At 42.0% G+C, this 26,964-nt stretch overlaps 1 protein-coding gene across 1 annotated transcript; it reads left to right on the top strand.

Annotated features, from left to right (window-relative positions):
• Positions 1-1,551: 1,551 nt before the first annotated feature.
• On the top strand, positions 1,552-21,431 carry col6a1 (collagen, type VI, alpha 1). The gene is made up of 35 exons (XM_028978862.1): positions 1,552-1,918; positions 2,778-2,907; positions 3,585-3,791; positions 3,952-4,111; positions 4,489-4,602; positions 4,688-4,708; positions 4,803-4,823; positions 4,921-4,965; positions 5,098-5,151; positions 5,789-5,833; positions 5,925-5,951; positions 6,056-6,082; positions 6,170-6,214; positions 6,557-6,610; positions 7,150-7,212; positions 7,300-7,362; positions 7,993-8,046; positions 8,125-8,160; positions 8,247-8,309; positions 8,571-8,633; positions 11,605-11,667; positions 11,739-11,801; positions 11,920-11,970; positions 12,057-12,092; positions 12,797-12,859; positions 16,782-16,847; positions 17,366-17,401; positions 17,995-18,031; positions 18,505-18,513; positions 18,674-18,807; positions 18,915-19,024; positions 19,175-19,361; positions 19,575-19,749; positions 19,833-19,862; positions 19,966-21,431. Exons 1-35 carry the CDS (start codon positions 1,825-1,827, stop codon positions 20,565-20,567), a joined length of 3,048 nt encoding a protein of 1,015 aa, XP_028834695.1. The 5' UTR covers positions 1,552-1,824; the 3' UTR covers positions 20,568-21,431.
• The last annotated feature ends 5,533 nt before the right edge of the window (positions 21,432-26,964 follow it).

Here is a 26,964-nt window from a genome sequence, read left to right on the forward strand (position 1 = left end):
CCAGATTTACAGTGAGCCAGCGCTATTAAACTCTAATGATTACCAGATGCTTTCTCTCTCTCTCCCTCGCTCTCTCTCTCTTTCACACACAAAATGAATTTCTTGTTTTTTTTTTTTCTTCGTATTAAAAATGGCTGGATGAGATCAGTGGAAAAAGCCTGCTGTTCCCTGGCCAAAACGTTTCTCTCTACTAATAGAATTTTAAAACAGAATTCAATCCTGGCTTTGGGATAGCAATGCACGCTCACTTCCCCCGGTTTCCACCAGGCAACTATTTTCATCAAAAACAACTTCACACACAGACACACACACACAGCCACAGCACCACCACTGACGGTCCCAAGGCCCTACCAAAAGCAGAGTCAACATTTACAGGGGAAAACGTTCACGTGTGAAAGATTTGGTCAGTTTGTTCTACCGGCAGTTTTTATTACAGGTGCAGTGTTCCTGGCATTTTCAGTCTTTCTCGGTTTTTCCTCCTGCTCCATTTCTCTCACAAGATGTCCATTCTTCTACTGACTCGCTCGCTGACTCACTCCCTCGCTTTTTCATGCTGGTTTTATTACAGAAGACGCTGCCACTGGGCAGAAACCAGTGCCTTGGAGGTTGTTTTTTACTGAAGGTAGTGGGAAGATGTGCCTTCACCATGGTGACATGAAACACCATCCAAAAAACATACGTTCTTCATGCTAATTGTTATCATGGTTATTTTAACGAATTACAACGTGGGGGGTTTGCTTCAGTATTCAGTATTACATGGGCCATGCTGATTGTGGTTTTGGAGAATTTTATGGTTTAATTCATTGGATTTTAAAAATATGAACGGTGTAGTGTTCAGTTCAGAGGGGGCAAGCTGCCTATGTTTTGTTCTTTTATTTATATATATATATATACACACACACACACACACACACACACACACTCTCTCTCTCTCTCGTTGTTACATAATCCCAGCGCCTGAGCAGATATCAGCGGCAGAGTTACTCCTAGATGGCGCTGTTCCTCTACCAAGGAGCACATGGAGCAGCCTGCAGAGTTCTTGGCCCAGGTTCTCCTCTTTTTCTTTCCCTCATGGTCTGGATGTTGAGGAGATGCAGATGTGTTCTCAGGCTCTCCACTCCAAATCAAACACATACACACTCACACACACGCACGCACAATGCATGAACTTTGAGTGGAACAGAGGACTCATCCTCCTCAAAAACTCCTCACCCTAACACGCAGCTCCAGACCAACTCCCTCACTCCTCACACACACACATACACACACAAACTCACACACACGCTCACACTCATACTTCCTAATGTCATATGCTTGAAATATTTACCATTTAATGTCCCACCTAGAAACCATTTTGACTTCTTGGCAGCGTGATTAGTCCTTCCAGCTTGTTACATCCTGCATCTCACTCATAATTTACACATAACGCCCATCATGTTACACCATCTTTTAATATCATCAATATGAAAAGAACATTATCTGGAATTAAAGTAATCTCTGGTGGTGCTGATGAAGAAATGCTTTTTCTTAGTTCCATTGCTCTGCGGATGGAAATGGCGTTCTTTGGGGCAGATCGGGATGTGTGTGGAGCTGCTGCTCCTCCTCCTCCATCCATCTGCGTTTGGAGGCGTCATCCTGCAGTCCGCGCTGGGCTCTGAGCGGACGCTCCTCAACTCTTCTGGACTGCCTTCCATATTTCTCAATATTACACATACGGTTTTTTTTTTTGTTTTTTGTTTTTTTTGCTGTAGCTGCTGCCGCGGCTGCTGCTGCCCTCGTACCGTAATCCGGTGCACGGTTGGCCGTGCGGGGGTCTGAAGGACCATGGCCGTGAGAAGATCTGCGCTCAGCGTCGCTTGCCTCTGTCTGCTGTGGGCAGCGTTACGCGCGCAAGTCGCCCCCGAACCCAGATTTAACGGTAAGAGAGCAGCCGGTGTTACCTGTGATGTCTGCTCTTATTCTAAAACTATTCAAATCGCCATCTTAAGTCAACGCATGTCGCTGGTTTATTGTAACAAGACGCACATACTGTAACTTCACCAGGTATAATGTGTAACTTTAGTGAATACTACAATTATTAAAAGATAATTTATTATTTGAAAAGAATTAATACACTGATAAATAGGACCACTAAACTGAACTTTTGTATCACAAAAATGGCCTCAGCTAGTTTTTAATTGCAAATGGGTATAGTAACACTATATTTTGTGAGTTTTTTATGTTAATTATTTTGTTGTTTTATTATATAGTGATTATATCTGTCTGGTTGTTGACAGTGCTTACATTTGTGTGTGATTTTGTCTATGAGTGGGACAGTATCAGTGCCCTGCCTATTCCTGTGGGTCTTGGAATCATGTGATCTTTCTGAGGTCACATGACACCAGGCCACTCAGGTGCCCAGAGCCAACTGAAAACGTTGGTGAGGCATGCTTATTGACATGCCCCTGCCAAATGGAATGATTAGAAATGTAGTGATTATCTAATCATTTATCTGGTACATTATATATTTGATTTAAAACATGATCTTACCAGCCATTTTGAGTTTATCAATCCATCTTTACAAATAACAAGACATTTCTAACAGTAATTTAAATCAAACCTATTTCTAAAACTATATTAATTATACATTTGACATTTAAGAATAGGCTATATATGCAATATCTACAATAACTGCATTTTTGTGCATCAGTACAGTATCAACACCATACAGTGGATAATGATGAATGTGATGTTGATGTGGGATAAAGCTGATAACTGAATCTCTTCTCACCATCCAGACTGCCCGGTGGATCTTTTCTTCGTTCTGGACACATCAGAGAGTGTGGCCCTCAGAGTCAAGCCTCCGGATTTCTACATCAACCAGATTAAGACCTTCACCAAGACCTTCATCGACAACCTAGTTGAAATGTATGTTTTGTATCATGCTTTCACATTTCACATCCAACCATTGACCTTCCAAATGCCACCTAAGAACCCATCCAGTTTTACTTTTCTGCTAAATGGGGGCCATGGTGGCCTAGCAGGTAAGGAAGCGGACCCGTAATCAGAAGGTTGCCGGTTCAAATCCTGGAACACAAAGGTGCCACTGAGCAAAGTACCATCCACTGTTACCCGGGTGCCTTTCATAGCTGCCCATTGCTCACCAAGTGTGATGGGTTAAAAGCAGAAGACACATTTCATTGTGTCACCATGACATTGACAATCACTTCACTCTCACTTCACTAAATGGTTTGGGATACAATAGTCCAGAAATCAGCACCATAGACAGTTACTGTCTATTGATTAGTAACAACACTATGTTTTAAGTTGGGGAGACGTGGAGTGGATCTCTGGACCAGCCAACAGGTCCTACAAGTGTTAGGAGGTTAAATAAATGCCAGATTGTGACCTATTGCTTCCACTTAACCCTTCAATAAACTCTAAACTGACCTTTGACCTTGTCTGACATCCTGTATCTGGCATGATTCTAAGTTACTAAAATGAAATGCTGACTGAGAAACATTTGACAACCTAGCTTTAGTACGACAGCCTGTGTACGACCACATTTTTAAAAATCAATATTTTCTTTGATCATTTGTGGCTAGCCGACAGCCATGCGACCGCAGGGTGACATGGAATTCAGGAGCTCTGCACTACAGCGATGACATTGAGATGGTCCGGGAACTTGGAGACATGACAGCGGTGGCAGGCAGGAATGCGCTGAAAAAAGAAATTGACAACATCCGGTACATTGGCAAGGGCACTTACACCGACTGTGCCATCAAGAGGGGCATCGCTGAGCTGATGATCGGGTCTGTGAACTCCCACATTCACTCACAATTCATTCATCTCATGGTATGACAAGATGGGACAGGACTTGTGGAATGTTAATGAAAGATTAGCCTGAAGTATTCAAATTAAAGTTAAATCCAGAAGACAAACTCCTAAGTAGATTTTTGTTTTTTAATCTAGAGGCTCCTACTATCACGAGAATAAATACATTGTGGTGGTGACCGATGGCCACCCTGTCACTGGCTATAAAGAGCCTTGTGGAGGAATCCAGGATGCCACCAATGAGGCCCGGCAGCACGGCATCAAAGTCTTCGCTGTGGCCATCTCCCCTGACCAGGAGGTCAGTACCTGTGTCTGTGAAATTACTCAACTAATCAATCAAGGCTAGAAAGCAAGAGCCTCTTAACGGAAGCCACCATATAAAGAACTACTCTGTTCTTGTGTTTCCAAAGCAAAGCTGGAACACTCCAGTGTTTTTCTTCATAACTGTCTATGTTCAACTTATTTACAGTTTAGCACTGTGTCCGACAAGTCACATATTCTGGTGCCATTTCAGTGGTTTATGTTCGGTGGCTAACATCATAGAAATAAGAGTTTCCCAGAGTAATCCTAGCGGTTAGGCTGCTGTAAACGTGGGAGTTGCTGTTTTGACAGATATAAGTGTATATGTGTTGAACTGTATATGATCTGACCTCAACCTTGTCCTTGATCAAACAGGACACCCGTCTGTCCATCATCGCCACAGACAAGACCTACAGGCAAAACTTCACCGCCGCTGACAATGCACGGACAAGCCCCCTCCAGACCATCAGGACCATTATTGACATAATGGTGAGTGTTCTACTGCATGTAATTTGATTGGCTGATTGATTGGTTTGTCTATGATTGCTAATTTTATGTTTTGGCTTCTTTTCAGACGAATGAAACAAAAGATGTGGTATGTGCTTATTATGCATATCTTTCCAGCATATTTGACATTATTCTTTTGTTGTTGTACAGAAGTGATGTTGCTTTTCTCTCTTCCTCTACAGTGCTGCTCATTTGACTGCACTGTAAGTACCGTGGTCGTCATCACTTCACCTCCACAGTTCCTCAGATACATATACCTTCACAGAAATTCCTCACATCAGTACTCCTCTTTGTTGCCAGGCTCAAGGAGGACCTAAAGGGCCACCAGGAGATGCAGGATACAAGGTGTGTGGCACTCATCTAGATATTTGATTTGAACTACTTGCATTTATCAATTATATTTCCACCTTTACTACAATAAATGTGTATGCATGGTGGCTGCTATTCAAACACCTTTTCTCCCTCCCACACCCCCAGGGTGAAGTTGGTCGGCCAGGAATGCATGGTGAGAAAGGAGACATAGGACCAGTGGTGAGTGAACAATCCTCGTCTGACACGTTGACCTTGCCCACCATGCTGCAAAGAAGTCATCTAGACTTTAAGCAATGACATTATGATGCTATGACATTTTTGTCTATTTTCTGTATTTTGTTTAATTAATTAACTAATTAACAGAATGCTTAATAATGCTGTAAGATACTGAATGTGTAAGCCTCTACAGAATGTGAAAATGTCTACAAATGGCATACACTGAACATTTCACTCATCACCTCGAAGCCCTCAGGCTCTTCACATTTCAACGGCATTATCTGTCAACACCATGGAGAATAAACGTATATAACACTCAAAAATGGTCTTCTAAACACCACATTTCTTTCAATCAATTTTTTTTGTGCACGCAAGCACACACAGACATTCAAAGGGGAAAAAAAATCAAGACCCACAGGACACACGCAAACATTGGAATGACACCAGCTATTCCATTAGGCCTTTATTAGAACTGGGGCCAGTGAGCCCATTATTTGGATATCTGTTTATCACGCGTAGACACAACACATCCATGGCTTAAAATTTGTCTCTGATGACCCAGACACCATCAGCTCGTGGCTGTACAGGGTGTGTCCCGTCTCATACACTAATAATGCACACATTTTTTTGGGCTTAATAGGGAAATCCTGGGGATCCTGGCCCAGTTGGTTACCAAGGAATGAAGGTTTGTGTTTTTTTTGTCATGACTTTATTATACTGACAAACATGGAGTACCAGTTCACATTTTTCACCTTGGACACGTTGTCTTTCAACAGGGAGACAGAGGGCCAAGAGGTGACAAGGTAGGACATGTCCCTTGCAAATGTGCTTTTCTCTTTTAGTGTCCATATAACTTTATGTGAGAGACCGTAACTTTTTTGTTTGCTTGCTTTTTTGTATACTTCAGGGCGAAAGGGGTCACAAAGGGTTCAAGGTAGGTTTGCCGTCGTAGCCTATTCTTCACCGTCTCATCATTTAGTGTTGTGCATGTTTACTTAAACGCTGCTCAACTTATTCATAGGGAGACAAAGGACAGCATGGCATAGACGGCACCGATGGACGCAAGGTAAGATCACTGCTGTTGGTTAAATGTTAAGCTTCCGGTGGCACCTACTGCATCATGTTGCTTCTACAGTAAACTTTGTGTCTGGGGTCTTTTTCGAGATCTCAACGTGTGTGTCATCTGTCTGCTTGTGTGGTCCCTGCCGTTTTTCAACTGTTTGTCTGTACCCAGTGTACGGTTCATCTGTCATGTTTACAATGCTGCTGTGTCTCCTTCACATGTGTCAACTTTAATCTACTGCCTGTACAGTTTATTTAGGCCTTGGAAACGATATAAGATGTGTGTGATTACTTTTCAAGTCTGGATCAAGTCTGGATCAACAGCGTATTTTATGTTTATTCTTAGGGTGAACCCGGCTACCCTGGCCTGCCCGGCTGCAAAGGCTCCCCAGGTCCAGACGTAAGTGGGTTCTATTAAAACTCTCACCTCTCTAGGTGTTTACCATACCGAGACCGTGTTTATGGATACGTCAGGGCTGTGAATCTGTAAGGTGATCCTCTGCTCTTCCTCCCCTCCAAAAAGGAGACACTGGTGCATCCGTTACCCTACTGTTGAAAGTCCAGTTTCCTTTAAAAGGCATGAAATATCTGCCATCTTACAAAACAAATTGGCGCGCAGTGACAGACATAGGTTAAAAAACATGGATTGGCTGAATCCTAGGATCGAATCTAATTTCATGCGGTACCAATTTCAGAGGCTCCACCTAAGCGAGTCTGTTTCCACTCAGCCTACATCTGGTGACCATGACAGAGGATGTGTGCAATGAAATGTACCAAACATTTACCAAACAATGGACACAAGCTGTTTTTCTAAACAAAAAATTTGCAAGCACCGTTTTCAAAAATACCTGCATTAGCTAGACATCTCTTATAAAAAAAAAGTATCCTATGTTTTTAAAGTATCTGATTTATTTTATAATATCAAATTGTCTTTTACAGGGTTTACAAGGAGAGCCAGGTCCAAAGGGAGATCCTGGTCCCTATGGTAACAAAGGAGAAAAAGTAATATAATTTTTTATATAAATATTTAATATAATTTTAACATTATAGATGGAAAGATAGATTTAAAATATGTGTCATTTTTATTAGGGTCAGCCTGGTGGTGATGGGGGACCAGGAAGGCCAGGGAACTACGGATCTCTTGGAGGAAAGGTAAAATTATGAGGTCATTAAGCCGCACTTGAAGTTGTTGAGTGGGAAGCTGGAGAAATTGACAGGATGCGAGCAACTGGATGTGGTAGAAAATCATAGCCTTTCCAAAACAACAGGTGGATTCGCGGCGGGGTCATGGGCTTCCAAGAGTCACTGAACGTCATGTAGAAGGTGAACAATCTGGTCTACAGAAAGTTATGGTAGCTTAGTTTAGTAAACGTGACTGCATTTATTTATAATGGGAATGTGAGCACAAAAACGGGCCTGTTGAGCAACGTAACAAGGTGACAGCAGTACAATGTTGTCTTGGGAAAAGACATGCTGCTGCAGGCAGTTTGATGATCTGGACAATGTTCTGTTGGTTAGTCTTAGGTCCAAATTCTCCAGCTCTCAACCATATAAGTGGGAATGGACCTTGTGCTTGATGCCACATACCTCCAGAAACTTTAAAACTACCTGTGGTATCAGAGCTGGCGATTCCTGATAGGGTTTAAGAGGAAAGCACTGAGAATGGTTTAACTTCACCCAGGGAAATATTTACATTGGGCAGGTTGTCACTGCTGAAGGAAATTAAGTTTTTGACACGCTCTTTAAACACAGAGATTCATTCATTTCCTTTTGTTTCTTCAGGGTGAGAGAGGGCCAAGAGGTGCTGATGGGGACAAAGGAGAAAGAGGGGATGATGTAAGATTGTTCTTGTTCATACAATATTCTCAGATTTGGCAATTCTTACAATGAAACCATTTTCTCTGGTGTTTTCAGGGGCCACCTGGACCTGAAGGACCAATAGGAGACAGAGTAATAATCTCAAAACAGTTTAACAGCCCAGTCCCATTTTACAGTCCAGAAACTATTGTATCAATCAAATGTCACTTTCTCTTAAGGGCACAGCAGGAGAGAAGGGCGAACAAGGTTCCCGGGGGAACAGAGGGCCCAAAGGAGGGCCTGTAAGTGTGATTTTAATTTCATGACAATCCCGCTGTGCTTTCTGCTCGTTTAATGTGGCTAGGAGGGTTGGAGGTCCTGCCCACATCATTTCCTATAATTTCCAGACTCTCCTATAATTAATCTTCATACATTCAGCACAAGTACGTTTTGGTTGCTCTCATAGTCAGTCAGGCTCTGCTCTTTGCTGCCTTATAATTTCATTCTGAGAGAAAAACTCCAACCCAGGTTATATATTTCACTGATAAGCATGTCTTCTGAAGGGGGAACCTGGACCTCGTGGTCAACAAGGACGTGAAGGAACACCAGGGGAAAATGGAGATCCAGTAAGACGCATCTATATATTTATTTATATATATATATTTTTTTTCTGAGCACATGCTAGCACAAAAACCTGCCACTGAGAACACAAAACTCTCCCAGTATTCTTCTGATTCTCCCTCAAGGGCTTGTATTTTCTTTCTGCATATGGTTTTAAATGTCTGATGGGCATTCTAAATTCTTTCACTTGTTCCGTTGTAGCGGGCAAGCTTGAACAGGTTGCAAAGGAACTTGTTACCCAGGTCTGCTAACTTTAAACATGGTCATCCATTTAGATTTGCGTGAGACATGTCAATCCTTCACTACCTCATCAAAAATCCATGCAGCACCCAATGAGCTTTACACAGTCATGTGCTGTACACACCTTCTTCTGCAGACCTTCTTTAAACCTGGAAAGGATTAAAAAAATGATAATGATAAAGATATGGAGTCAAACATCACAGTTGTATTTTTACAAATAAATCTTAATTTGGATTGTACATATAATAGCTACAGCTATATATATTATAGCTATTTTCTGTTTAGGAGTAATCCTTTGTTTTTTTAGGGAGGGTTGGAACATACCACCTTTGCAAGGAGCTGTTAAATCCTACATTGTGATGCATGTGTTTTGATTAAGCAGAAGTATGACATCAGAATACAGGCATCACAATGTAGGATTTAACAGCTCCTTGCAAAGGTGGTATGTTCCAACCCTCCCTAAAAAATCAAAGGATTACTCCTAAACAGAAAATAGCTATAATATATATAGCTGTAGCTATTATATGTACAATCCAAATAAAGATTTATTTGTAAAAATACAACTGTGATGTTTGATGCATGTGTTTGGATTAAGCAGAAGTATGACATCAGAATACAGGCATTTTGACAGGGCTTCTTCTTCAACTCACAGAGAACCAACCCTCGAGCAAGGTCATGAGGCCAGTAAACACAACAAAGTCATTTTGGCTGGAGTTGAAACAAGAGAAATCACGTCTGGATATGTGGGAAGGAACAAAAAGGAAGGAATTTATGTGTACCCCTAGACAACCAGAAGGTTCCCAGATGGGGTAGATTACGTTCTGTTGGGAAGCTACAGAATCTGGCAACTTCTTTTTACCATACCAAGCATTACTATAGAACCTTAGTTCCACTATGTGGCACAAGTGGTAATGGTCTGTCCCGTTGGTTTGAATCAAGATTATGGATTGGATTGTTATGATATACTGATATGAACATGCTCATGCCAGTGTATTCAAGGTAATTCTAGGTAATCCATTCCAAGCAGATTTTTGAGCTCTTACGGGATTTTCTATTTAATGCACACACCACTAATACTAATATAATAATACAGCTGGGTGATTAAGTAAAGACATTTTCTAAAACCTGACGAACCATTCAATACATTAATTATCTGATCACATCACAATATCTAAAATTTCAATTGAAAGAGATTTGTTCTGTCTGCAGGCTGCAGTATTTAAAGTTAATGACAATATAATTCCAAGGTGAAGGCAAGGACTACCAAAAGTGTTTATTCTAATGCTTGATATGCTAACAAATGGCTGTGCTTGTGTTTCAGAGCATTATGCTAGCATTAGTGTAGAGTGTGTCAGGACCTGCACTGGCAAGAGTGGGAACCCTAATGCTGAGCAAGTAGCAAGCCTAGTTTAAGTGCCTGCATTTTGAGTCTTGGCATTAGTATTTATATTCTGTGTGGGGTTCTTTTTAATTCTGCAAAAGCTGGCACTTGTTTGCTAGTGTAATGGTGTTTGTTTGCTATTGTAAAGTAAGCCAGATAATTATGTTGTTGTTGAATGTGACCTATTGATGGGCGGACCTTTAAATAATCCAGAATGAGTATGTGAGATAGTCGTTCCTCTGGCTCCTCCCATTTTAAACCAATATAGTTACACATTAACAAAAAGGGTAATTTTGTTTATTTTTCTTGAAATAGGTTTCTTGTTATTATTTGTTTTTTGTATTCATGTAAATCCTTAGGTTACATAATCTTGCACTAGTGAACAAGGGAGTGGTAGTAGCCTAGTGGGTAACACACTCGCCTATGAACCAGAAGACCCAGGTTCAAATCCCACTTACTACCATTGTGTCCCTGAGCAAGACACTTAACCCTAAATTACAGGGACTGTCCCTGTAACTACTGATTGTAAGTCGCTCTGGATAAGGGCGTCTGATAAATGCTGTAAATGTAAATGAACAGGCCCCCTCAGTTATCACATATCTTACCACCTGTTGGAAAACAAAGACCTCAAATGCCCACTTAGTCGATTGCAATGTCCATTGCAATTCAATGCTCATCATCTAAAAGAACAAAACTGCAGCAATCCACATTTTACTACATCTCAGTATATCAGTTTGAGCATCCCAAGATGTTTTAGCTCACATTCTAACTTTTTAAAAAAGATGAAGCAATCCCACATGTTACTGAATGACATGATGTCATATGATCTTTACATGAAACCCATGGTTCAGGCCCATATATATGGTTTCAGTGCAGCTCTGTGTTCTCTGGAACAAGAGCAAGCAAATCTTACTTGAAGTTTACTGATTTCCCCGTAGAACTGGCTCAGCTTTAAACTGGATGGAAAGTAGCAGAGGTCCATACATTTTTCAGGAAGTCTCTTTGCCTCTCTCCAAACCTCCGCTGCGCTGATTTAATTCTTCCATGTCTATAGTCAATGCATCATATAAAAAAACTTTTTCTCTCCCCTGACTCACTCACTAAGGTTAATATTTGCTGCCACTGGTCCAATTTTGGAAAGAGGGAAGAGATAATTAGCCTTTGGTATCAAATTGGCCACCTTTATTTAGTGAGCTGAGAAATTAAATCTGAATGGGTTGTAGTTTTCCCCAGTCTGCTCCAGGATTCTCATATAAAACATGCTTTTTTGCATTTGATGCAATAGTAAAAGTTCATGTGGACTAGAGCTTGCAGTTTATCAACAATACATGATTATTTTCACCTTTATTGTTTAGGGTGTACCCGGACGGCAAGGCTCACCTGGGTACAGGGGAGATGAAGGCCAAGCTGGACCAGAGGTAAGTATGCAAACATTATTTGTGATGATTGAATATAAAGTAAAGTTGATCATATTCACATTTTTCAATAGGGGTCTAAAGGGCCAAGGGGCATTAAGGGATCTCCAGGAGACAGGGGGGTGATGGGAGAAAGGGTGAGTTTTTAAGTCAGTGGATGCCTTGATGGCATGATGGTGTCAAACAACAGGAACTGCTATAGATCTGAGGTGTACATGCCTCCCTAAATCATGTTTCTGCTGTTTCTGCTTCCAGGGAGAGGACGGTGCTGCAGGAAATGGAACTGCTGGTTGCCCAGGCTTCCAGGTATAGGCCTATGTAATATTTGCCTCCATTGAATTGAAACTGTTGTAATGATACTGCATTGTGCTGACCTCACTTTTGGTTCTCAGGGTTATCCTGGCCCCAGAGGTGATCCTGGAGAGCCGGTATGTGTAAAACAATACCCAATGCATCAGTTTTCAATTTCTTACCTTGTTGTGTTGTTATCAACAGTTAGAATCGGCCATGTATTCTTTGATGGTAGCGATATAACCCTAATCTTCATGATAATGATCTGGCCTCAACATTTTGCTGTGCTTCAAGAAATGGCCATTGTAGTGGATGTATTTAACAACACTATACAGTATACCAATATCATTATTAGTTCCATTCAAAGCAATCATGTGTCTTTTAACTCTGACCCTCATACAAAATCTAATCTGGCTTGGTTCCGAAAGAAATATATGACAGCAACAAGACACAACAAGCAGAAAAGAGGCACAACTGGGACAGAACAGCACAGAATGCAATCATATAGGACAATAGACAAGCAGAAACGAGTATGTGCAAAGGGTAATAGAAGTGCAAAATTTCTTGTGCAACTACAACATAATATGCATCCGATGAAAGATGTCTGTGTAAATAATGAGGAAATGTACCATGTGATTAAAAATAGAGTTGGGCGAATGTTTTAAATTTGAAGACATAGGCTATATTCCCTTCCCTGGCAGATGTGAGTTGTGCTCACAGTCTATAGCTTTACGACAGCTGTGCTGGCTCACCCCCACAAGATGTAAACAGACAGTCTAGAATGGATAGATGGGGAGCAAAAAAAGACCTGGTGCTAACATGAGTTCCTCCCGCTTCCCAGGGAACCAGAGGAACCCCCGGGCCAAAAGGAGACGACGGAGAGCCGGGCGATTCTGGACCTGATGTAAGTCATGTGGGACTTTACTATTGATTTTGGCATTTTCTGGTACCGCACTCACATAACCAACCCACCCCACCCCAACCCACGCTCTTTATCTCGTTTTTGCTACTCCCTTCTGGAATCTTTCTCATTTTAGGATTCCTATCTCACATATCATGTACCTCATCTCTGAAAGTCAGCGCTATATTCTTCACTTATTCTGAGCCAACGCAGCTGTGTTCAGACTGTTGCCATGGAAACCAGGAGGTTAGGGTCAGAATGCAAGTCTTCTGCGCGCTACATATTTTTATGAGTTGGTTGTTTGGGACAGTGTACATGAATGTGTGCAGCTGTCTACTTTCAGTGGAAAAGATGAGAACTTAAATGCCATTGCTAGATTTTTAAGAGACACCCAGTCTTTTTTTAACAGCTGAAAGGTTTCCCCAGAAGCCCATTTCCAAGGTCATTTTATTTGTAGGGAAATTTCTTTGACTTTATAAGACTGCCGAATGATGCATAATTCTTCATGCGCTTTTGTACCATATGAATTTGAACAGGAAATTAAAAATTTGCCTGTTTCACCATGACACTGTGGCATCAGCTGAAATGGAGATGGTTCAAGAGTTTGTGCAAGTTTGAAATGATATCTGTGATGAAATTGCTAATGGTGTAATGGTAATGGTGTAACTGAAAACAATCTGCTCCTCTTCTGATCAAATCAATATGGAGTGCGGTAACCATAAGGAAATCACATTTCTTTATGAACCATGTTCTCCAAGTTGCATGCAGTGAGCTGAACCAACAGGGTTCCCCTCCACCTCTTCCTGCAGGTCTTGTATTTGTTGCTATGTTACACAGAAGCACGTTATATCAAGAGAGTGGGAATGACTTATTCTTCTAGTGACCCGTTTCTTTGCTAATTAAACACAGGTTGCAAACGTATCAGGTTTATGCTGATTATTAGCCTGGAAAAGTTTGCAAAGCCCTGTTTATGTTCATATCTTAAGTATTTGGTCCCCAAAATGACATTTCTTCCTCTTCTTTGGTTAAATATTCTCTTCCTATGTTGACATTAGACAGAGAAGTAGTTTTAGATCTGTAAACACTCACATAAACAACACAGGCTTCTCTCTGAATTTGTGTTTACACGAGCCGTGCCAGATTCATATGCCAGATAAAGCATCTTGGCACATGCAGCCTGATCAGAGGGGCTACTGGGGAATAATCTTACCCTGCTTGCTTTAAATCCCGAGGTCATAGACTGCCTTTATATACCAAGTCACATTCGATTCAGAGTACAATCTCACTCACTCATGTTTTTATCAAAAATTTGCACAATGAATTTGAAATATTTTGCACCTTTCAAATTTAGTGCAGGTGTATTTTGTGTGTCTTACGAATTAAATGAGATTCTTTGCAAAAATGTGCAATTTGTTCATTTTTTTTGTTAACATATATTGCAGAAAAACATATATTGGTTGTTTTTTTTATTATTTAACACTTTTTTCTGTGCTCAATAATGGCAGCTGATGTAGCTTACTATTTTTTTGTAAAAAAACTGTATTTCCTCTGTGATGTCACTGTTCATGGAGGCCCTCTTTTTAGTGGGAAATGACCCAGACAGGAACTCAACCTGCTGATCCACAGTATCATTCCAAGAACTGCAGCATGGACTTAAAACAGACTTTCATTAGCCTTGCGTTATAATACAGTACAGATGTAGCCAGAACTGTGTGATTGTGTTAAGTACAGCGCTCTTGTCCTCGTCATTTTTCTCTAAAAACTAGTTTTATGGTTCAATTAACTGATAAAAAAAAGATTCCCTGCTGCCTGTTTGTTCTTAGTCTGTTTTCGGAATGTTTGTGTTGCTGTTTCTCGCATGCCATTTCAATTTTCACCCTTGAATTGTGTTTCCCAGCATAATCAAAGGAAAGCAGTTACTGTTTTGGCCTGTGAAAGTGAGGGGAGGCTGCAGTGTGTGCTGCCGCCTGCGTTGTCGCCTTACCTCTTAAGCAGCCTTCGCTTTGCTTTCTGCGAAAATATTAGCACCTCCTCAGCTGGGCTTTCTGGGACCATATGCTTTGGTCAGACCACAGTTTCCTTTATACAACATCTGCATTATTCATGTCTTGAGGGTCTTGAAGCTGCACTGGTTTCAAGTGAGGAAAACAGAAACATGTGACATCAAAGCATTCTGAGGGCCTTTCTGGCTGAGTGGAGCGCAGAGCGCTCTGCAGAAGAAAAAGGAGAAGAAGTCAGTATCATGTTTTCATGATGATATGGAATCAGGGTTCTGGTCTTCGTCGGTTGATTACATTTGAGTGTTCAAAACTCTGCAGACAATGTTTCAACAGTGGCTTTACAAAGTTCCCATTTATGTATGTTGAGAAAGAACATGCCTGCTGAAATTCATAGGGTCTGTTTTGTGCCTGTGGATTAAGCCTAGACATGGACTAAAAGTGTTTTACATTTAAGACTAGATGTATGTGTTCATGAGTAATATGCCTGTGTTTGTGGCTACAACATTCCAGATCAAGGCTTAGGGAGGTCCATAGCGCTCAGGAAATGTCAGAATATGCTACAGGGACTGTATACTCCCCTCAGAAAACAATGGAAAACAAAATGGCTGCAATAGCGGCTTGAACAAAGGTTTTAATGAGAAATGTCTGCTGTTTGAACTCATTTAGTCAGCAATCATAAGCTGAACCATATGTACTCAGTCCTGCTGGATGTTTATTCTGGTTGCATGTCAATCAGCGCCATACAGTCTGTGTAGCATAGACGCCGGTCGTAGTCAACATGAATGGAACAGCACACGACATAATTAGCAGTGAACAGTCCCACTCCCACTCGTTTTGTCAGTACTGTGTAATGAACATGGTTGCTGTTGTGTTCTACACCGATGCTTCATCTGCTGCACACATGGTTGGTGACTAATCTGCATGTGGTGCATGCTGTGTTCCATTGGAATACATCAAATAAAATCACTTTTAATGTCACGTCACTTGCTGTTAGTGCTCAGGTACAGTGCATGTGAGTCAAAGGCTCTTAAAGCAGCAGTGGCACTACAAGACATGCAAAGCACATCTGTAGAGATGTAAAATTGAAGCATGTAGGCTGCAGATTGGTTAGCTGAGGAGTATTGTACAGTATTTGATCCAACAATGTTATAAAAAAAACTATTTGAGGATGTGCTATAGCAATACATGCAAACAGAATAATTAATGTCTTCAAGGGGTTTTGAATCAGTGAAATTGATGCCTTAAATGAGCCTCCAGAAGATGGTGCCTATAGTGAATTTACTGATTACTGATCTTCACTTACTTTAATTCAGGTGAAAAATCTCTTTTCGAGAAGAAATATTGACTATGCCCATCATTAACACAGCATTGATCTTGATGTGCTTGTTACACGAGGCAGCTGTGAACTGAGAAGGTCCCTGTAGCCCACATCTGCAGCAGATGGCCTTAGAAGGTGCCGCTCTCTCTCCCACCTCAACGGCTTAAGCCCCTTTCTGTGCCTGAATATTTTTGCTGCACGGGATTGTTATGAAATGTTTTTACATTCCCCCGTAAACAGCCTGCGCGTCAGCTGTGACCCCTGCCATCGGCGCACTCAGCAATGGCTCAATATCAATCAGCTGAATTAGTCCTAACAATGATGCCATTCCTAGCAGGCTGCTTCCTGATTTGGGGTTATGCTGTAAGTGACTTGCACTCGCCTTGGAATCTGGAGGCAATTGAAGCGTCATGGTAGATCCTTTCCCCTTTATATTGGGACAGATGGTTGACATTAACCATCATGCGTGACCATAGCCTTCCATGACTCATGGCCATTCAGTACAGAGTCAAATGCTAGAGCCAGTGATGAATTAGTTCATTAGACTTGTGCTAGAACCTAGAAGCTGTAATATTCCAATGTTTTCTCATGTTTTGATGTCCATTAGAATAACCAACCTGGCATACCTGGTCTCAAAGGAGCAAAAGGGCATAGAGGACCCGAGGGCAGACCTGTAAGTATGATGGTTTCATCCACTTCGGTGCTGCAGGTAGAACTGGAGCTAAATTGTTTTGTGGCTTGATGAGCATAACATGGGGCAGAACATACATGAAATGCTGTGTGCATGTCACAAAAAATATTATATTGCAAAAACCCTTTAATTAGAACCCCCTGACCCAAACCGCCCTCTGCCAAGCCCACTTGTTGTCAGGATGAGTCAGTATGCATACTTTAGTCTGGTTCGTGATAAACAGCCTCTTTTTGAGTTATGGGCCTGTGGGAAGGAGGCTGTGCTCAGGGTGCAATTTGGTGAAGCTGCTCTCTCCCACTGGACTCTCTCCAGCTGCTGCAACCTCAAATATGCTCTTATTCGGCCTGGGGTTTTCAGCTAATTTTGTGCGTTTTCTAACAAAACAAAGCAACTGACTTAGTCTCAGCACCAAAAAGCCTGCAGCACCAATTGCATTAACACTTAAACGATAAGCGTAAGTTGACCGTATGAATGATGACTATTGCAAATTGCTGACCTAGGGGCCTTCAGGACCACCAGGACCAGCAGGAGCTGATGTAAGTATTGATATGTTAAAGCATTCACCAGCTTGACAGCAATTCAGGGGTATTAGAAAGTTTTGAATAATAGTCTTTGAAAGACCACATTTAGCTGCGAAGTAAATTGGCTACTCCACATTTGGTTCGAAAGAAACCAAAAGCCTGCTAAATACAGACTTTTGGTTCATCAATGTGAAAAGTTGCAACACAGCGTTTGCTTCATGCCTCTGTGTCTCTCACGGAAGCTAAAGTCTGGCATCCCTCATCTCTGTGTTCCATCAACACTCACACAAGCCATATCACAAAATGATAAGTCGCTGTATGTAGTTATATTGTTTTAGATCTTTTGAATAAGGAATTTTCTCGCATTTTAACTTAGATATAAAAAGTGTGCACAGGCTATTTTGATGTATTTAAACATCAAAAATCAACGCCTTTAATGTGACTTATAACCTGTACAATTCAGTTGAAAACTAAATATTACAAAAAACACGCAATGAGCTGGTTGCATAAGTGTGCAGCTCCTACGCTTGCCAAGGAAATCTTTTTGTAAGGCATGTTTAACTTTGGGTATCTTGAAAATAAAGTTATTTTTTCATCTTAATTTGTAGGACTGTGAAATCCTGGACATCATCATGAGGATGTGCTGTAAGTATGCTACTTTTGCTGCAACAACTATAATTAAAGTAAACTATTTGTTTGTCTTCCACCTCAGTAAGCTCTATATAAGCTCTATAAGTTTTTGTAAATTGATGACGTACCTCAGTTGTAATCGCTGCTTATCTGAATCTTGGCCGCATGATGAAGTCCACTTTTTACTGCTGTTGTGACAGCTGTACAATGAACCGGGCACTTTTTCATCCAAAAATGCCATTGCTAACTGCAACCCGTCAGTGGCACAATTTCTATTTTCCTTGGGAATTATGAAAATCGGTGAGATGGTCCACCTATTCTATAGATGACCAAGGACAAGGATTAGTTTGCACATTTACAACATATGCAAGGCAATGCAGAGTCTTGCCAAATAGGCAACACATTGCGTGGCTTTCTTTATGTGATGTTTGCTGGTGTCCTGTGATGTAATGGAAATTTTTCTTGTGTGTTCTTCTCTTCTCGCTCAGCCTGCTGTGGTGAGTTTTTTCCCACTTTTTTCTCTTTAATGTGTGCTAAAAACGAATGGCTAAGAATGCTGGGGTTTGTTGTTTCTTTTCCTCACACCATGTGTTCAGCGGAAGATGAATGCCTTTGGATGCACAGTTGTGTGTTTAAACTTGATTAAACTTTGTTTAGAGTGCACATGTGGACCCATGGACCTCGCTTTTGTTGTGGACAGCTCTGAGAGTATTGGTGCCAACAACTTTGCTATTGCGAAGGATGTCATCATAGCCATTATTGACAGGCTGGTTAGAGACCAACAGATGAAGGTGCCGTCTTGTGTTCATGTTTAAAGTGTCTGCAAAATGACGCTTTCTTTTCAATGTCATTGCTCCTGTTCGTGTGACGCATACCTTCCTTTTATTTCACTTTGCAGTTTGGGGTGAATGACTCCCGTATTGGCGTTGTCCAGTACAGTGGGCCTAATGCCCAGGAGGTGGTCAAACTGGGGGACCCTAACATTCGCACACTTACTGATCTCAAACAGTACGTATGAACTACAAATAAAAATAGTGTTATCCCAAGAACCAATCAAGTTTAATAAATAAATAAATAACCTTATTTTATGGAATACTGTGATGGTTTAACCTGTTTCAGACTCACGGTTTGATGACATCCTTATTTTTCCCCTTTCAGAGCTGTGAAGGAACTGAGGTGGTTGGCCGAGGCCACTTATACAGGGGAGGCCCTGCAGTTTTCCCTCAAGAACCTGATTGGTCGCTTCAGGAAAGAAGACCCAGTGGTCATAGTTCTCACAGACGGACGCTCAGACATCGTCAGAGACAAGGAGCCTTTGGACGTGCTATGTAACCAAGGAATTAGGGTAAACTGTGTTCCTGTAACGCCGTTGTTAGAATGCTTCAGTAAATATTTGGTTTGTTATTGCTGTGATAATTCTGGCTCATAAAAGGAGTAATTCGTGCACAGCCACTCAAGAACCCACTGGGAAAAATAAGAGATATGGCCCTCCACCAGGTTAATCAGAACAGCTTCAGGTTGTAATTAGCATTAATGAGCTCTGTTCTGTTCTCGTAAGGTGGGAGGCATTGGAGTCAAGGACTATTCAGGCAGGATGCCCAATCCAGAGCAACTGGGGCAGCTGGTTTGCGCCAGTGATGTCTCAAAACCGGGATTTTCTCTGGTGCGTGACAACTTTGCAGAGCTTCTGGAGGATGACTTCCTGCAAAATCTGACTGCCCAGATCTGTCAAGGTATTGCCTGATTCCATTAGTCTTTTACAAGAAATTGTTTTGAAATGGATGAAGAAATAGTGATGCTTGATTTTTTCAAACAGATAAGAAGTGCCCCAATTACAAATGCCCAAGTAAGTTAAGTTATTCATTTATTATTAAAATGTATTTTCTTTAATTGGCATCAAAACCCTGGCATTGGTAAAATGTTATTAAATGAGCTTTTTTATCATCTAGTCTCATTCGACACTCAAACCGACATCGCCATCTTGATGGACAGCTCAGCTAGCGTGGGAAGCAAGAACTACGAGATAACAAAGAAGTTTGTAAAGAGACTGGCAGAACGTTTCATCACGGCAGACACCCAGGCGACCAGGGCCGCTCAAGTTCGCGTTGCCGTTGGCCAGTACAGCCGCGATGCCAACCTGAACACCTTCACCAGCAACCTCACGCAGATCATGACCAACGTGAACAATGCAGTCTTCCAGAACACCGGAACCGACATCATGGCCGCACTCAACTACGCCATCGAACGCTTGCGGGGCAGCGGCACGCGGGTGAAGAAGCTCCTGGTGTTCTGGGACGGCCGCTCGCAGGGGATCACCAGGAGTGTGATCGAGAAGCGGGCACGCGACGCAGAGGCGGCCGGCATCAAGCTGTACGTCCTGGCCACCGGCACCCAGGTCAACGAGGCCAACCTTCGTGACCTTGTCAGCAGGGGGCGACCTTTCGACGTGGCCTTCGCCCAGCGCCACCTATTAAGAGCCTCTGACTACGCTTCCCTGCTCAGGGGTGTCTTCTACCAAACTGTGTCCCGCAAAATCTCTCTGAAGGACTGAGGCATTCTGGGAGCTGAGGCAAGCAGGTGCTTGGGAAATTGTGAGGGCCCCAGAGCAAGGAGTATTTTCAAGAAGGGGAATTAAATGGGGTGGGCAATAGACCAGAATTTTTCAAATGTAATTCATATCTCATTTTCATACATTGAAAACAATTCTTGTATTTTGATTTTAATGACAGAAAACGATTGTGTATCAGATCCAATGAAAATAGATAAGTGGCTTTTGTGTTGCAGTAGCGCACCTATGATGGTGTTTAAAACCAGGTCTCCATGGTCCACTGGCTTTTCTGCGGTGTTCAGTGAGGTCCACATGAAAGCCGCCTCACCGAGGCAGAGTTGGGGTGGAAGTGGATGAATCATGGGCGTATATTAATGTTTATCTTCTGTTTATCAACATCTCCTTAGACACAGTCTGTGCGTGGGGAATGTTACCTGTTTGCTGGTCGAGACGTCTGCGTTTTTCTTGCCGTGCTCTGAGGAACATTTCCATAAAAGGGTGCGACATGTCAGCGTTGCTAACATAGGACTGCACATGTCGCATCCACAGCCTGTGGAAGTCTTCCCCCAACCTCACTGCGGTTAAGCCCTCTGTCACACACCCTGAAAAAGTACGACCGTTTCCGTTTCTTCCCAGCATTCCATTACATATCACTTAAACATGGTGCTATATAGTTCGCTCAGGACGTCCTGATGCTTAAAATAAAAAAAGACAAGTTGAAGTCAAAATTGTCTTGCCCAAGGCAGATGTTGTTTTTATCACTAGGTTTGTGTAAAGTTTTATACACATTGGAAAAAAAATGTATTTGATTCCAGCCACTGGGCTGCTGTAGAGGTATTTTCAATAAAAAGATGCTTCACCCCTTTAGTCTGTCCTCTCCTGTCTGCTTCACCAGATCTGGCATCTTAATCCATTCATACTGTCAAAGCAGTGAAGCGCTCAGAGTCCAGCGCTTTTTAAGAACTATGACTGGTTGGCGAAGAATGCGCCTTACCTCATGCACTTATGTTTCTACTTCATTTCCTAACACAGTATTTTTATCAAATTAGTAAGATGTCCAGAAAAGTGGGTGCTTAGCCCGCAGTGCTGCTCGTACCCTGTGCCTCCTTCCATCAATCTGTTTTCAAATCCTGCTTTGGAACTGGACTCTTTCCTAACAATCTGCTGGCAGAAAACATGAACAGCCGCTGGACAGGGCACCAGTCCATCACAAAATGGATGCATACACACACACACACACACACAGAGACACACAGAAAAGGACCAGTTGAGCATTGCCAGTCCACCAAACCTGCATGTCTTTGGCTGAGGGGAGAAATCTAGAGGACACCCACATGAACATGGATGAGACACACCTGGGATTCGAACCAGCTGTGCTGCTGCTGCGTCTCCCACTTTATCAGACTGGGAATGATTTTCACTCGTGCATCACTCGTGTTTAATTCATCTAACTAGTTTCAGTCACACCATGCAGGCTTACTCTATATATTTTCCGAGTGACACATTTTGAGCGTAAAACTCTTTGCAATAGAGGGGAACTTTTCTACTCAGTTGTCACCTTAAATAATGAAAAATGTTCTCTGCTCACATTACAGGCAGTTGAGCTGTATCTGTTCCTGACTTTCACCAAACAGTTCATAATATTGTTTTTCTTGTTATTTACTCAATTGAAAATGTGTTAGGTTAGGTGGGAGCATCAGATCCCTCTGATAATATCCACATTTCCGTAAGGGAGCTAAGCAACTTACAAACAAGGATGCTTGTGAGGGAGAAATACACATAATCTAATATATTGGAAAGTTTGGCCTACTTTGGATCACCTATTAAATAAACATATATTTTCTGACAAGATAAGACACAGACAGAGGGATGGGGATTCCATTATATTGCACAAATTTCCATGGACAAGACCCAGTTGTACTTTGGAAAGTTCCAAGTATTACGAATTTTGATGCCAGATGCTGACACTATTGAAACATACACTTGCAATAACCTACGCCCCCTCTCATTTATTTTTCTTACAAAGTGAATTTCATTTATATTGGCAGGGACTTACAATGTATTGTATAACTGCACTACAGAAAATGTATAAAAGATCAAACAAACAACCAAGTATGGATATTATCAAAATTCAAAGACATCTAGCTCACTGAACTTCGTGGCCTCAATAGAAACGCCAATTTGTTGACATACACTTGCATTTACCAATTATTATAACAACTTCATAAAAAGGGCAGTAACGTGGGTGCATGGAGGGGAATCTAAACACAAGACCATAAACAAGACAATAGACATGGCAGCAGAGGCCTTACTGGAAGACTTTTCTCTAGGACCAGGATTGGGAAACGCTGCTGTAATCAGCCTCTGGGGCACCAGTAGTAGGGGACAGTAGGTGACAGACACACATCACATGTACGGAAATACTTCGCTCTTGATTCACAAACAGCAAGTACAATAAAGGAACTAACATTATACACCATCTGAAACATGGATGATGCTAGAACTACAGGCAGTCGTCCAGTCCAGGTCATTTCTTATGTTATGATGATGTTATGTTTGTTGGTTTATAATGACTGTTGCAGCGACAGGGCGGAAACAGGGTACATTTATCCTGGCAACAATCAGGGAAACACGGACGCCGAATGCAAATTAAATTGACAGATGTATTGAGTAAAGCTGGTGCCCCAGAGGCTGATTACAGCAGCGTTTCCCAACCCTGGTCCTAGAGAAAAGTCTTCCAGTAAGGCCACTAAGAAACACCTGAGCCTACTTAAGGAAGGGCTCAGTTTGCTCAGTATTAAGTAGAAGGAGCCTTTTGATCTGATACAGCCATGAGTCTTTTTGGGAAGTTTTTCACACATGGATTTGGGGATCCTCTGCAAGTTCTTGGAGGTTGGATGGTAAATGTTGGTGGACAGCCATTTTTAGTGCTCTCCAGAGATACTCAATTAAGTTTAAGTCAGAGTTCAGGCTGGGACATTCAAGAATAGTCACAGAGTTGTTGTGAAGCCACTCCTTCATTATTTTAGCTGTGTGCTTAGGGTCATTGATGGGTCTTGTTGGAAGGTATGCCAGTAATATGCAACAAGCGTTACTGGATGTCCCTGCAATAAAACAATTTAACTGGTCAAGAAGGCTGACCAATTAGAAGAGGAATTTCCCCCTTCAGCATGACAATGACCCCAATTATCAAAAGATTGACCTTACTAAAAGAAAACTGAAGTTTTGGAATAGCCCAGCCAAAACCCAGACCTAAATCTAATAGAAAATGTGTGGTGTGACCTGAAGACGGCTGTGCATAAGAGGTGTAGCTGAGGTGGGCCTGAGAAGTAGACTGCAAAGACGACAAAGTTTACAGCACTTTCAGAGGCAAGAGGACTGGCAAAGCACAGCTAATGATTCCCATCTGCCCCCAGCTCCAAACATCGAGCCCTGACATCTGGAGCAGATCTTCCTGCGCTGGGACAAGAAGGATGTGCATTCATGGCCAGGACTTTTGTTCTTAAAGATGGAAGAAAAGCAGGGATGAGAGTTCAGAAACGTAATATTTTAAGTTAAAACACTGTAAACTATTTGACAGCTCTGTATTGAACATTTTAAAATTAAACAAGAAACATCTCCAAGCCTCATTTTACTGCCATGATTCTTCCTCACTACAACTGCTGAAATATGAGCGTGTGATCCCAGAATACACTACAAGTCCTCAGATCACAATCTATTGATTGACTCCCTGGACTGCAGCAGGAGACCAGAAGCTACAGGAGTCTGGGAGTTCAGGCCTGCTTAGGGCTGCCCACAGGCTTTTTACACAAATGACTCAATGGAAGCATCAGCTCACAACTCCAATGCCTCACTCCCTTCACCAGGCTCCATCCCAAAATTGGTCTGAGGCAGCAAATGAGCCATAATTTCCCAGTGTGGAGCACCCTGAAAGAGACCCTCTGTTTTGCCATTTGGGAAATGTGAATATCATAGGGTAGAGTAGGATGGCGGAGGTGAGGTCCAGTGTATAGTTTTTTTTATGCTTGGCCAACATGAAGGTGGTCTCTGGGAAAACAAACGCCTTCTGCATGTTGACACAAGTAAAGTGTGGCTGGGTTAATGAACAGAGGAGCCTGTCATGGTGGAAACAGAGCATTTATGGAAATCATGGATAAATCATTATGCTGGGCCACTAGCGTTTGTCCTGTGGTGCATCTGTGTTATGAGTACCTGATGAAGGCCCACACAACATCATACTTATTTAGGTGAGGATCTCTTGTAGGTTAGGATCTTTTGTGTTGCATGTTGTGAAATAAATGTTATTTAGTGGATCCAATTTAATCAAAGCTTAAAAACCAGGTAAAATAAGGTCAGTGAGATCATAAATGGAACATTGTAAAATATCGCAGCCATCTGTTTATCTGCACTAGTTTGATGATGTTGGCTGATGTCCTTTGCAAAGAAAACAGGTCCTTCAGAAAGAGAAATCATGATACACATTATGCACTATATACTATTGAACACTATATAATTGAACATGAATAAAAATTTAAGGTTGATGCCACAGTTTAAAGATCAGACTGGAGGACAACCAAAGCATTACCAATGCAATTTGAGAAATGCACAAATAATCCTGGGTTTTGAGCTGCGCTGAATCCTCGCCATGTTAAACTGGTGTCTTTCCAAAAACCTCCCTGGACTTTCCAGGCGCTCAGAAGCTTGAAATATCCAAGGAAATATAAAAAATTGTTTAATGTTAGGGCCAACTCCTTGTTTCCTTATCCTTTGTAATGGTGCACGTTTGATACTACTAGATGCTCAGGTCCAACTCAAAAGTCTGTTTTGACAAGCAATCTGAGATTGTGCGAGGCAAATGCACGCTCAGCTGTAGCCGCGAGGATGGGTTCTGGTGCTTCGAAGTTGTTTAACACTCCAAGGTGGCTAAAGGGCCAAGAGCGACTGCACTCAGGCGTGTGGGAAGGGGGGTTGCAGTGGTGGAGCCATTCCTTCAGAATGAGTCATGGTAAGCCCCCGAGTCAGAGCAGCAACAAGTCCCCCCACATCTCTCTTTTTAAGGAAATATGCACCCTTCGCCAACACATGGAACGGAGTGAGAGAGAGATATGGATTAATATGCAAAAGTGTTCCCAGTGCTGAAGGTTCTCTGTCTTCACTCACCAGTGAGGGTTTCTTTTCTTGTCTTTAACAAGGAAGCAAGAGCATTGCAAACCGTCAGTGCAAATAAGCAACTGGAGCATATTCACATATTCTACATTCATAAGTGAATTCACAAAACTATCTGGCCTTCATGTTAGCTGTACCAATTTGATTGTCTGGCACTGATCGCTATGAGGTTGTAAAAAAGTTTTTAAAATGTGTATTAAATAAACAGCAAGCTTTAAAATTATAACAGGTGTTCCGTTCTAAAGTATGGCACTTCATTTGAAGGGCAAAGCTGGCAAGTGAAGAGGAGGGGAAATCACTGAGAGTCATGATTTTGGTCTTTACCAGTGAATACTCCTGTGTGGGACCACACTGGCCGTCATGCAGAAATCGAGTCTCACACCCCATCCTGCAGGTTATCAGTCGTAAAACTCGCCTCTGTCGAAAGGAGGTTGGACGTGAGTGAACTGATATGAAATGCATTTCACTGGTGTGCAGCACCATATAAACGATGTCAGCACACTTTACTGATTTGGCAAAACCGTTTCCAAGTCCAGCACACTTCTTAATTCACGGTGTAATCTGATCCCAGCAAGACCTAAGACCATATTTCAATAAACTCTACTGCTAGCATCTAAACTAGACCAGTCTGCTTTGGATTGTGAGTGGCATGAGGGATGGTGCATCAAACGATCCAAATTGTTAATGAGGAAAAGCCATTCGTCAAGCAACGTGTTCAAATCCGTGCCGGAGCAACATAGGGAGAGGGGAAAAATGTAAGGTATTGTTCCACCATGTTCCTCATTCACTGTCGTGATTCAGGGACTCTCCTCAAGGTAAAAGAACACCACCAAAGTGACACCCAAGCATCTATTTTTAACCCACCAATATAACATGGTGCTGATATCCCGGACTAAAATACAGAGTCCCACTCTCCGCTGTGAAGCAGGGACTTACGTGGTCCTCTTAAAAAAAACAAAAAAAAAACGGTTTCAACACCAAGAATTTTCTCAGCGTATGAGAGACTCCTGTAAAGCCCTAGAGAGGATGTAGGAGTTATCTATGTCCCTCCCGCCTTTCCGCGTCGTTCAGACCCCATGGCTGTTCCACTGGCTATACTGATACTGTGCAGCACAATTCCGGGCCAGTTCCATCAACGTGCACGGAGAAAGAGTGAAGCCTGATCTTTCGTTTCGTTGGGACTGGGGCTGCAGCTGTGTGTATGTTTGGTGAATAAATGCGAAGAGAAGAGAGG

Source organism: Denticeps clupeoides, chromosome 5, assembly GCF_900700375.1.
Source record: "Denticeps clupeoides chromosome 5, fDenClu1.1, whole genome shotgun sequence".
NCBI classification, from domain to species: domain Eukaryota; kingdom Metazoa; phylum Chordata; class Actinopteri; order Clupeiformes; family Denticipitidae; genus Denticeps; species Denticeps clupeoides.